This window comes from Heterodontus francisci, chromosome 14 (genome assembly GCF_036365525.1).
Source record: "Heterodontus francisci isolate sHetFra1 chromosome 14, sHetFra1.hap1, whole genome shotgun sequence".
NCBI lineage: Eukaryota > Metazoa > Chordata > Chondrichthyes > Heterodontiformes > Heterodontidae > Heterodontus > Heterodontus francisci.
The window spans coordinates 52,745,692-52,757,768 of NC_090384.1; the positions used below are offsets into that span (position 1 = coordinate 52,745,692).

At 42.8% G+C, this 12,077-nt stretch overlaps 1 protein-coding gene across 5 annotated transcripts in view; it reads right to left on the minus strand.

Moving 5' to 3' along the window:
- The window catches only part of lsp1a (lymphocyte specific protein 1 a), a 389,495-nt gene that overhangs the window by 171,348 nt on the left and 206,070 nt on the right, over positions 1 to 12,077 (minus strand). Inside the window, exon 1 of one of the 5 annotated variants that reach the window (XM_068046221.1) lies at positions 964 to 980. The exons of the other annotated variants lie outside the window; for them this stretch is intronic. Coding sequence (XP_067902322.1) covers positions 964 to 965 — 2 coding nt within the window. The 5' untranslated portion in view covers positions 966 to 980. Of the gene's footprint in view, positions 1 to 963; positions 981 to 12,077 lie in introns of those variants that run through there. 5 annotated transcript variants of the gene reach the window in all.

Below are 12,077 nucleotides of genomic sequence, written 5' to 3' on the forward strand. Positions count from 1 at the left end.
CAAGGGGGCTACCCATTGAACCACAACTGACACACTAATATAACATTAAATATGGCAAAGAAAGAAGGAAAGAAAAAAAGACTTGCAATTATGTATATCTTTTATGGCCTCAGGACCTCCAAAATGTTCTTTGAGAAAATTAGTTAGTTTTTGATGTGTAGTCACTATTGTTCTGTAAGCAATTGGGGTAGCCAATTGTGCACAGCAAGATCCCACAGACAGTAAGGAGAATTTGCATTTCTGATGCACAACATTGCTAAGGTGTCAATGATTGGAATATATCATCTGAAAAACTTCCAATTATTAACATCTAATTTGAATATATCCTGCCAAATATGAGTAGACATTTTCAAATTTGCCTGTTACTTCTAGCTGGAAAGTCCAGAAGTAGCAATAGGTTCCAGGGAGCTGGTGGAATGGCTTCCTGCCCAATCCCCTAACTCCAACTATCTTATATCTACAAAAGCAAAATACTGCAGATGCTGGAAATCTGAAATAAAAACAGAAAATGCTGTAAATACTCAGCAGATCTGGTGGCATCTGTGGAGAAACAGAGTTAACATTTCAGGTCGATGAATAGCAATCAGTGGCAGGAATTTTGTCATATCTTTCCTTTTCCAAACCCTAGAGTCCAACATGACACCTGTTCTGCCATCCTGGTTGTGATCAATTAACTCCTTACAAACCAGTGATCAAATCTGTTGCCTTCTTGATCCACGCCAGGCAGTAAATATACCAACTAAGACATGACTTCTATGTTTTGAATGCCTATACAATTTGACAAATTATTGTGAGTGATGCACCAAACATCAGAAAAATCCTAACATCTCAACCCAATCTTGCATGATGACCAATTGTATGTCTGTGGTCGGGCCTTAACACTGTGTCTTGGCAAAAATCATGTGTTAAGTATCAACTGTGTTAAAAGAATAGTCTGTTGACATTCACAATGTATGTACTCACATTAAGAAGATCCACTTGGGTGAGGCACTGAATGGCTGCTGTCACTGTTGGAACCATATCCCATCAATATTCAATGTCTCCAGGTGGGGATGGAAGAAATTTGGAGGAAAAAATTGATTTGCTATTGGTGAACACAGATTGTATACAGTAGTAAAATGTCCCAACAAATATGTTGCCGTATTGACACTTTGTCAAGACAGGATTTTGGCCTCCTGATTAGCATATTATCTAATGATGAGGGATAGCAGAGCTCTGAGCTGCAGAGGGATCTGGGTGTCCTAGTGCATAGAAACATAGAAAATAGGAGCAGGAGTAGGTCATTCGGCCTTTCTGGCCTGCTCCGCCATTCAAAAAAGATCATGGCTGATCGTCTAATTCAGTACTCTGTTCCCGCCTTCTCCTCATATCCCTTGATCCCTTTGGCATTAAGAAATATATCTATCTCCTTCTTGAATATATTTAATGACTTGGCCTCCACTGCTTTCTGCAGTACAGAATTCCACATGTTCACCAACCTCTGAGTGAAGGAAATTTCTCCTAATCTCGGTTCTAAATGGCATACCCCGTATCCTGAGACTGTGACCGCTGGTTCTGGACTCCCCAGCCATCAGGAACATCCTCCCTGCATCTAGCCTGTCTAGTCCTGTTAGAATTTTATAGGTTTCTATGAGATACCGTCTCATTCTTCTAAATTCTAGTGAATATAGGCCTAGTCAACCCAATCTCTCCTCATACGTCAATCCTGCCATCCCAGGAATCAGCCTAGTAAATCTTCTTTGCACTTCCTCCATGGCAAGAATATCATTCCTCAGATAAGGAGACCAAAACTGCGCACAATACTCCAGATGTGGTCTCACCATGGCCCAGTATAACTGCAGTAAGACATCCTTGCTCCTGTACTCAAATCCTCTTGCAATGAAGGCCAACATACCATTCGCCTTCCTAACTGTTTGCTGCACCTGAATACATGCTTTCAGTGAATGGTGTACAAGGACACCCAGGCCTCATTGCACCTCCTCCTTTCCTAATCTATCACCATTCAGCTAATAATCTGCCTTTCCGTTTTTACAACCAAAGTGGATAACCTCACATTTATCCACATTATACTGCATCTGCCATGCATTTGCTCACTCACCCAACTTGTCCAAATCACATTGGAGCCTCTTTGCATCCTCCTCACAGCTCATATTCCCCCCCTGCTTTGTCTGTAAACTTGGAAATGTTACATTTAGTTCCCTCACCCAAATCATTAATATATATTGTGAATAGCTGGGGCCCAAGCACTGATCCCTGCGGTACCCCACGAGTCACTGCCTGCCACCCAGAAAAAGACCCGTTTATTCCTACTCTCTGTTTCCTGTCTGTCAACCAATTCTCAATCCATGCCAGTATATTACTCCCAATCCCATGTGCTTTAATTTCGTACACTAACCTTTTATGTAGGACCTTATCAAAAGCCTTCTGAAAATCCAAATACACCACATCCACTGGTTCTCCCTTATCTATTCTACTAGTTACATCCTCAAAAAACTCCAATAGATTTGTTAAGCATGATTTCCCTTTCGTAAACCCATGCTGACTTTGTTCAATCCCATTTATGCTTTCACATCCTTTATAATAGACCCTAGCATTTTCCCCACTGCTGATGTAAGGCTGACTGGTCTGTAATTCCCTGTTTTTTCTCTCCCTCCTTGATTAAATAGTGGGGTTACATTTGCCAACCTCCAATCTATAGGAACTGCTCCAGAGTCTATAGAATTTTGGAAGATGACCACCAATGCATCCACTATTTCCAGGGCCACTTGCTTTAGTACTCTGGGATGTAGAATATCAGGTCCTGGGGATTTGTCAGCCTTTAACCCCATTAATTTCCCCAGTACCATTTTTTAATAATACTGATTTCCTTCAGTTCCTCCCTCTCATTCGACCCTTGGTTCCTGAACATTTCTGGGGGGTTATTTGTGTCCTCCTTTGTGAAGACAGAACCAAAGTATGTGTTTAATCATTTAGCCATTTCTTTGTTCCACGTTATAATTTCCTCCGTTTCTGACTGGAAGGGAGCTACATTTGTCTTCACTAATCTTTTTTGCTTCACATATTTATAGAAGCTTTTACAGTCAGTTTTTATGTTCCCTGCAAGTTTACTCTCATACTCTAATTTCCCCCACTTAATCAATCTCTTTGTCCTCCTTTGCTGAATTCTAAACTGCTCCCAATCCTCAGACTTGCTACTTTTTCTGGCAATTTTATATGCCTCCTCTTTGGATCTAATACTATCCCTAATTTCGTTTGTAAACCATGGTTGAGCCACATTTCCAGTTTTATTTTTGTGCCAGACAGGAATGAATAATTGTTGTAATTCATGCACATGTTCTTTAAGTATTATCCATTGCCTATCCACCATCAACTCTTTTAGTAAAGTTCCCCAATCTACCATAGCCAACTCATGCCTCATACCTTTGTAATTTCCTTTATTTAGATTCAGGTCCCTAGTTTCGGATTCAACCACTTCACTCTCCATCTTAATGAAGAATTCTATCATGTTATGGTTGCTTCTCCCCAAGGGATCCCGCACAACAAGATTGTTATTTAATCCTTTCTCATTCCACAATACTCAGTCTAGGATAGCCTGTTCTCTAGCTGGTTCCTCAACGTATTGGTCTAAAAAACCATCATGTACACACTCCAGGAAATCCTCCTCCACAGTATTATTGCTAATTTGGTTTGACTAATCTATATGTAAATTAAAGTCACCCATGTTTACAGTTGTACACTTATTGCATGCATCTCTAATTTCCTGTTTAATGCCATCCCTTACATCTCCACTACTGTTTGGGGGCCTGTAGACAACCCCCACCAACATTTTCTGCCCCTTGGTATTTCTTAGCTCCACCCATACAGATTCCACATCATGATTTTCCGAGCCAATATCCTTCCTCACTTTTGCATCAATTTCCTCCTTTGCTAACAATGCTACCCCTCCTCCTTCCCCTTTTCTGCCTGTCCTTCCTAAATATTGAATACCCCTGGATGTTCAGTTCTCATCCTTGGTAACCCTGCAGCCATGTCTCCATAATTGCAACTACATCATTACCGTGTATATCTATTTGCGCTGTTAATTCATCTACCTTATTGCGAATGTTCCGCGCATTAAGACACAATGCCTTCAGACTTGTCTTTTTAATATTGTTAGTCATCTTAGCTTTATTTTGCACTATAGCCCCATTTGTTTCTTGCCCTTGTTTTCTCTGCCTTCCACTTTTGCTTGTTACCTTTCTGTCTTTCATTTCTATCCTTGTTTCCCCTTCCTCTGTCTCCCTGCTCAGATTTCCATCCCCCTGCCATTCTAGTTTAAACCTTACCGACAGCATAACAAACACCCCACTGAGGAAATTGGTCCCGGTCCTGCCCAGATGCAACCTATTCAGCTTGTACTGGTCCCACCTTCCTCAGAACCAGTCCCAATATCCCAGAAATCTGAATCCCTCCCTCCTACACCATTTCTCCAGCCACGTATTGATCTGATATATCCTGCTATTTCTGCTCTTGCTAGCATGTTGCACTGGTAGCAATCCTGAGATTACGACCTTTGAGGTCCTACTTTTTAATTTACGTCCTAACTTCCTATCTTTGGCTTGTAGGACCTCATCCCTTTTCTTACCTATGTTGTTGGTACTGATATGTACCACCACAACTGGCTGCTCGCCCTCCCACCTCAGAATGCCCTGCAGCTGCTCAGAGACATCCTGACCCTCGCACCAGGCAGGCAACATATCATCCTGGAGTCTCTTTTGCAGCTGCAGAAAAACCTGTCTGTTTCCCTTACGATTGAATCCCCTATCACATAGCCCTGCCACTCTTCTTCATCCCCTCCTGTGGAGCAGAGACACCCATGGTGCCATGAACTTGGCTCTTGCTGCTTTCCCCTGAGCCATCTCCCCCAACAGTATCCAAAGCGGTATATCTTTTAGAGAAGGGGATGGCTACAGGGGACTCCTGCACTACCTGCCTTCCTCTACTCTGCCTGGTGGTCACCCATTCCCTTTCTGCCTTTGCAGCATTTGCCTGCGGTGTGACCACCTTGCTAAACGTGCTATCCATGATGATCTCAGCATGAATCGCAAAAGGTTAGTATACAGTCCAGCAAGTAATTAGGAAAACTAATGTAATGTTATTGTTTATTGCAAGGGCAATTGAATACAAAAGTAGGGAGGTTATGCTTCAGTTATACAGGGCATTGGTGAGACCACATCTGTACTGTACTGCATACAGTATTGGTCTTCTTATTTAAGGAAGGATGTAAATTCATTGGAAGCAGTTCAGAGAAGGATTACTAGACTAATACCTGGAATGGGCGGGTTGTATTATGAGGAAAGGTTGGACAGGCTAGGCTTGTACCCGCTGGAGTTTAGAAGAGTAAGAGGTGACTTGATTGAAACATATAAAGAGTCTTGACAGAATGGATATGGAAAGGGTATTTCCTCGTTTGGGAGAATCTAGAATTATGGGTTACTGTTTAAAAATAAGGGGTTGCCCATTTAAGGCAGCGATGAGGAGAATTTTTTTTCTCTCAGAGCGTTGGGATCTTTGAAACTCTTTTCTTCAAAAGGTGGTGGAAGCAGAGTCTTTGAATATTTTTGAGGCAGAGGTAGATAGATGCTTGACAAGCAAGGGGGTGAAAGGTTATTGGGGGTAGGCAGGAATGTGGAGTTGAGGTTGCAATCAGATCAACCATGATCCTATTGAATGGCAGAGCAGGCTCAAGGGGCCGAGTGGCCTACTCCTGCTCCTAATTTATATGTTTGTATGTATGTTCGTATGATTACTACTTTGAAAATGGAGATCATTGGTCAGCATGTCCTGAACAAACAGTAGTACAATGTGAAGTAACCCTCTTGTCTGTTTTGTGTCCTGGACTTTTTAAAAAGATACCTCTGATGACTTCAATTTAAAATATATTTTACAGCCACAAGTATCTTGTGGGCTATATGACTGATATTTTCTTGTTCAAGCTGCCTTCTCACTTTTGTCCACACCGAATGGAATCTCATGCCTGGGTGCTGATTCTGTGAATGGGCATTTGGGAGACAGATGCCTTCGGTACAATGTAATTGAGTTTTTAAAAAGAGCAGTCATCCAGCCAACAAAAACAAACTTCAGTCGTCATATCATAGCAATTGGGCTCCTGCTTTAGAGAAAATGTTTTTATCCATTCATTTTTTGTTTTATTTCTTTTACCCAGACACCCGAACTCCAGTGAGAATGCCCCTCACCTTTCTTCAATGCCTTTTTCCATCTCAAATGAGATTGGGAACTCAAAATAGGAGAAGATTTTCTTGGTGTGCTAAACATATTGTTTAATTAACACATTTTTTGTTACTTAGTGGGAATGCTCCCTCTTAAGTGGGAATCCACTCTCTCCACGATACCTGGGGACTCTCAACCGTCTTGCATTTGATTTTTACTTTAGCTTCATTTTTCTCTCTCCCACTGGGTATTTAAGTAATATAGACCAGATGGTATTGATCTGAAATGTTAACTCTGTTTCTCTCCCCACAGATGCTGACAGACCTGCTGAGTATTTCCAGCACTTTCTGTTTTTATTTCAGACCAGATGGCTCCAGGTTCAATCCTAAGGCCAGGATTTTATCCAGACAACAGGGGTCTCAACCACCTGCAAAAGCATTGGCGAGAGCCACGCATCACTTCCTCTGGGGAAATGCCACAAGATCAAGTGCCAATTAGGCACTTAAGAGGACAACAGCGAGCCTTCCCCAGGATTAAGGAACCCGGCGGCGGAGGTCCCGCCTGCTGAGAGCTGCCAGCCAATCAGAGGCTGGCAGCTGTTTTACTGAGCTGCGCCACCGCGGAGGCAGTGGCTGCTGCCAGTAATGGCCCCACTGGTAGCTGTGGATTGCTGAGGGACCAAGGCCACAGGTGAGTCGGGGGGAGAGGTTTTGCGGGGTGGGGGTTGCGGTGCAGGGGGTGTAGGGGGGTCAGCAGCAAGGTCAGGGGTTGGCTCTCAGCAGGCTCCCCCTTCGCGATGCTGGGTCCCTCGTTCAGGCACTAAGTGCCCTTTAACGAGTGACACCCCCCCCCCCCCCCCCACAACACCCCGGAGCCAGCAAGCAACCTGCATGGGTTTGCTTGGTGTCCTCCCCGTGTGGCGACAGGCCCGCCCACCACTGGACTAATTCCAGCGGTGACAGGATGAGGTCCTTAATTGGGCATTAATTTCCCACTTATGGGCCTCAATTGGCAGCGGGACAGAACGGCCATTTCCCACCCCAGACTTAATTTGGGTGGAGGCAGGAAGGTGGCAAGGTGCCCCCGCCACCCTTCCGCCCGATTATATGCTCTCCCCACCTCCAAACCCAATGCGGGGAGAGCATAAAATTCTCCCTCCACTGTGTAGTAAATTGTCTAATCTCAGTTGGAGTGTCAATAGGCCACTATAATTGGCCTCAGTGCCCCTGGATTACTGAATAGAAAATTAACAGGATTTCTATCCCTCAGCATTATCCATGGATGCTTGTTGGATTTAAATGTTTGTGAACTTCAGGTTAAGATAGGATCAGACTTGGTTATAATGTCCTCTATGCTTGAATAGCCTGATACCTTTGCTGAGTCGGCATAAGATAGACACTTGTTGAAGTAAGGGGGATTCACAAATATATGTAATATGTCATTGCACCAGAGGCAAGGGCAACAGTGCCAGTGGATCTGCACTCCAGCAATGAGTCAACACCTTCAAAATTAGAGATAAGGGAAAACATGAAGGAAAAAAAGTTTCCTTTTTTGTCAATCCCAGGCATGTTAACAAATGTGAAATTCAGATCAGTAACCGTTATGTGCAGTAACAAACCATTACACAAATAAAAAAAAAAGTATCTTTAGCAACTGGAAAGTGGTCAACTTTAAATAAATGTACATCAGAGTGATGTAAATAATTGTTGTGTAGTCCCTTCTAAACAATACTTTCTCTTTCAAATCTTCCTGTCCTCTGGATGAAGTGGCAGGCAAGCAACTAGTATCAGTGCCTCTATCAATGGCATCTTGCTGCTCAACACCAGGATGTGAGAGATTGATATATTTACTAATATATGGTCTGCCTGATTGGCATCTTGTCAGGACATCAAAACTCAGATCATAAAATCGTTAAGTGGATGGTCTCGGGCATGGATTTGCGTTCCACCATTTTCCAGAACACATTGCATGTTCAATCGTCTCTGTCCGGTCAAATTAATTTCTAGTTCCTAAACCTTTCTTTTGGTGGTAGAATCACAATATTAGCATTTTAAATACCAACAGGACAAAAAATGAATCGTACAGCTCCTTTAAGCAAGATAGAACCAAAACCTGTGGAAAGGTGTGGCACTTAAATATAGTCACGTGACCATAAGAAAAGCGTGAAATGACCTGCCACAGATCAAGTACAATCTGCTCTATCGTGGAATGTATCCAACTCAAATTTATTTTCAAAGGGAAGGTTCTGCAAAGCTTTCCCCTGCCCCTAACTCAAGTAAACTGCCAGGAAATATTAAATCCTACATTATTTATTCATGTCTAGTTGCCTTTCTTGTTCTAACATTTCCACAGATCCATCACCTTCCTTTGCATGACATTTCAATGGTGTCAACATTGAGAAACCAGCATGTTTTGTATGATATTCATCCACACTAATCTTGATAATATCATACTGCTTCCTAGCCAGATAGTTATTTTTAAAGGCCCTAACTTAGAAAACAATAACCACTTTAGCTAGAAACTAGGTCACATATGCCGTGGTCAAAATATTTGGCAACATTTGTTGATGAATCTCAAAATACTGATTCATTGTGGAATTTCCTGACAGCTGGTGAATTCATAAAGCCAATAAAATTCATTGTCACAAACAAACTCCTCTAAGACTTTTCACCTTCACAACCAACCGCGTGTAATGACCACATTCTATATTTCTACAAAAATCAACTTCAGTTGTGCAGGCAACTTAAAGTTAGCTATCCTGCATGCTTACACTGAGGTGCTAACTGGTCATTTCCTTTTTGTTTACTCATTGTCAAGGTCGTGGATCAGCAATACTAAAAGAGGTGATTTCATCACAACTACCATATTTATAGCAATATAAGACCCATAGAAATTAATATTGCGTTAATAAGTGAATTGACTAGAATGTGGATGGATTTGCATTATGTAAGGGGGAGGGTGGGTTGCAGAGTTGAAAGAGACAGCAGCTCTTCAGCTGAGCTCTAACACTGCGCTACATTTTCAAATCCAATCAAATAGAAAATATTATAGACACCAACATTTTCTTTTTTTTCCTCAGGATGTGAATGCCACTGTCATGGTCACATTCCTTGACTATTCTTATTTTTTTGTGAAACAGAATGGCTTGTTTAATCACTTCAAAGAGCATTGAGCATCAACAATCACTTATAGGTAAGATTGAATAAGAGTAACAGCTTCCCTATGATCTACTTAGTGAACTGTTTTGTTCATTTTGAGCAATTGGTTACTTCATTTTTTTTTCCTGGTGTTAAACTAAGTGTTGCATTATTGAATTTAGCTTCAGAAATTGCCATGGTGGGATTGGAATTCAAAGCCTTTTTGTTGTTAGCTCAGCACCATAACCACTAGACTAACACACACTAGAATTTCCTAAGTGTATTTTCCAAAGAAACTTGTTAGCAGCAGTGACAAAGTGGCAGGTCCCATCACAGAGGGACCAGCAGATGCAAAGCTCACCAATTCTCTGGCAACATGAAGTAACCATAATGAATTCCTGCAGTACCATTGGGTATCTTTTAAGTGGCACAAATATTTTCTGCTTGAAATACAGTAATAAAGGTGAAAAAAATAATTTGTGAGTAGGTACCATTTTTCCTTGGAGGAGATATAGAGGAGAATACTATATTATATGTTTACTGTAACCATGGTAGATGTCATTATTCGCTGCATTGAGCTCTAAAGATTTAATTTTAAAGTACAGTACAGGGGAAGGAAAGGTGATATGACCCCACCTGCCTGAATGATGGCTGTTGATAACCCTTTGGGGAGTCACGTTAATTAAAGAGCTCCCCATTGCAAAGTTTGAATGACAGCTTAGAAATAAACAATGTTAATAAATATTCTAAGAGCACAATTTCACCAGAATTCCTATAATGTCCATTTGCAATCCATTAAATTTTAAATACATCACATCCCTCCCCTCCACAACACACTGTTTTTTGCTGAAACTTTTATTCTGTGTTAATCTTCTGAACCCAGCAGAGGACACCAAACCTGCCCAAAAATCTGTGGTAAGGATGGACCTGGGGCAGGATTTTCTCCATGGGCTTCAGGACCCTGCCGTCGGGTTCAAATTGGAGAACAGTCACTCATCTATGATTTTCCCTGAATTGGCCAATTAGTGGCCAGACAGCAGGCTCAGCGTCCAATTGAGGATGGCGTGCGGGCTCTCGAAACTGGAAGGTCAATAGGAGGCTCTCCAGCTCAGAAGCTGTGGCTGAATGCCTTTAGAGGTAAGTGAGGGAGAGGGCACCTCAAGATGGAGCCACCTTCTTGCCAACCTTTTTAAAATTAAAAAAAAAAATGGCCTTATTAGTTGGGCCCCCATATAGTGACGGTGGTGGGGGGGTGGGGTGGGGAGGAACGCCTCCACAGGATGGCCTGCGGTTTTAGCTGAAGCGAGGCAGGCAGGGAGGGCCTGTAGGACTGCCGAGAGCACTGGCCCTCAGGGTCTGCTGCTGGGAGGCTGCCTCCGAAAAGCTACACTGTTCCCCGATGCCTCCAGGAATCTGGAGGCCTCCAGGAAAATTCCAGATGGCTTCTGACACTAGGCCTTAATAGGCTTTTAATTAGCTGAATCAGCTACCCACTGTTTGCGGGCGGGTAGTCCTGTCACGCTTCTCCCCGCCCCCCACCAATGTCCCATCCAGGAAAATGGCATGAGAACAGGATGTTGCTGGGGAACAAGTATGCCGGTGGGCAGCGAATTTTCACGCTCGCCTGCCTCTGTGCCCACCCTCATCGGGGGCTAAAAATCGTCTCCTTGTTCTAAAAGAAAGATTTATATCTTATACAGTGCCTTTCACAACCTCAGCCAATGAAATACCTTTGAAGTGTAGTCACTGTTTGCGCACGGCAAGGTGTCACAAATAGCAACAAGATAAAGACCAGATAATTTGTTTTTAGTGATGTTGATTAAGGAAGTAATGTTGGCTAGGAAATCAGGAAGAACTCCCCTGCTCTTGTTCAAACAGTGCCTTGGGATCTTTTATGCCCACTTGAGAGAACAGATGGGCCTTGGTTTAATGTTTCATTTAAAAGACAGCAGCTCTGCCAGTGCCATTCCATCAACTGGAGTGTCAGCTTAGTTTTTGTGTGCAAGTCTCTGGAGTGGCATTTGAGATCACAGTATTCTAACTCAGAGGTGAGAGTGCAGCAGCTGAGCTATAGCTGACTACTGTGAGCACTATAATTCATCAAAGAAGGCTTGGCTTCAACACCAGAACAATATCCATGATTGTCATATCAGTACAGTCGTCTTGTTGGACCTTAACACCCATCAGAAGCCTTGGACTTAGTGATACGATATGGATACATTGTGCACAAATTTTGATGCTGGGGTCTTACTGCACTAAGCTTAAATGTCATCATTTCCTTATCTGAATGGCTCTGCTATGACTTTTTAAGACATCTTTTCCTCCTTTTTTGATTTTGTATTTCTGTGCCATTCTAACAACAGCACTGATCAGACACAATTTTCAGGGAGCAGTATATGTCAGCTCCATGTACCCACTTCCAATGAAGGTCTGGAGTGGGTTGACTAGCACACAGTAGCAGGTGCCAGGAACCAAAGGAGAGGGCCCACAGGGTCTCAGACACTGTACTGGATGCCCTGGTGGACGAGCACCAGTGAAGGAGGGATGCCCTGTACCCTCAGGTGGAGGAAAGGAGTCCATCTTGCCCTCCTGTCACTCTCTTCTGCAGCTGCTGGTGCTGCTCCGCCTGGCCTCATGTCTCCTCCCTTTCTTTCTGCTGGACAAGGGGAACCCCTAGCAAGATGACCAATCACTCCCTTTCTCCCTGTAACTCCTATAAGATATACAATA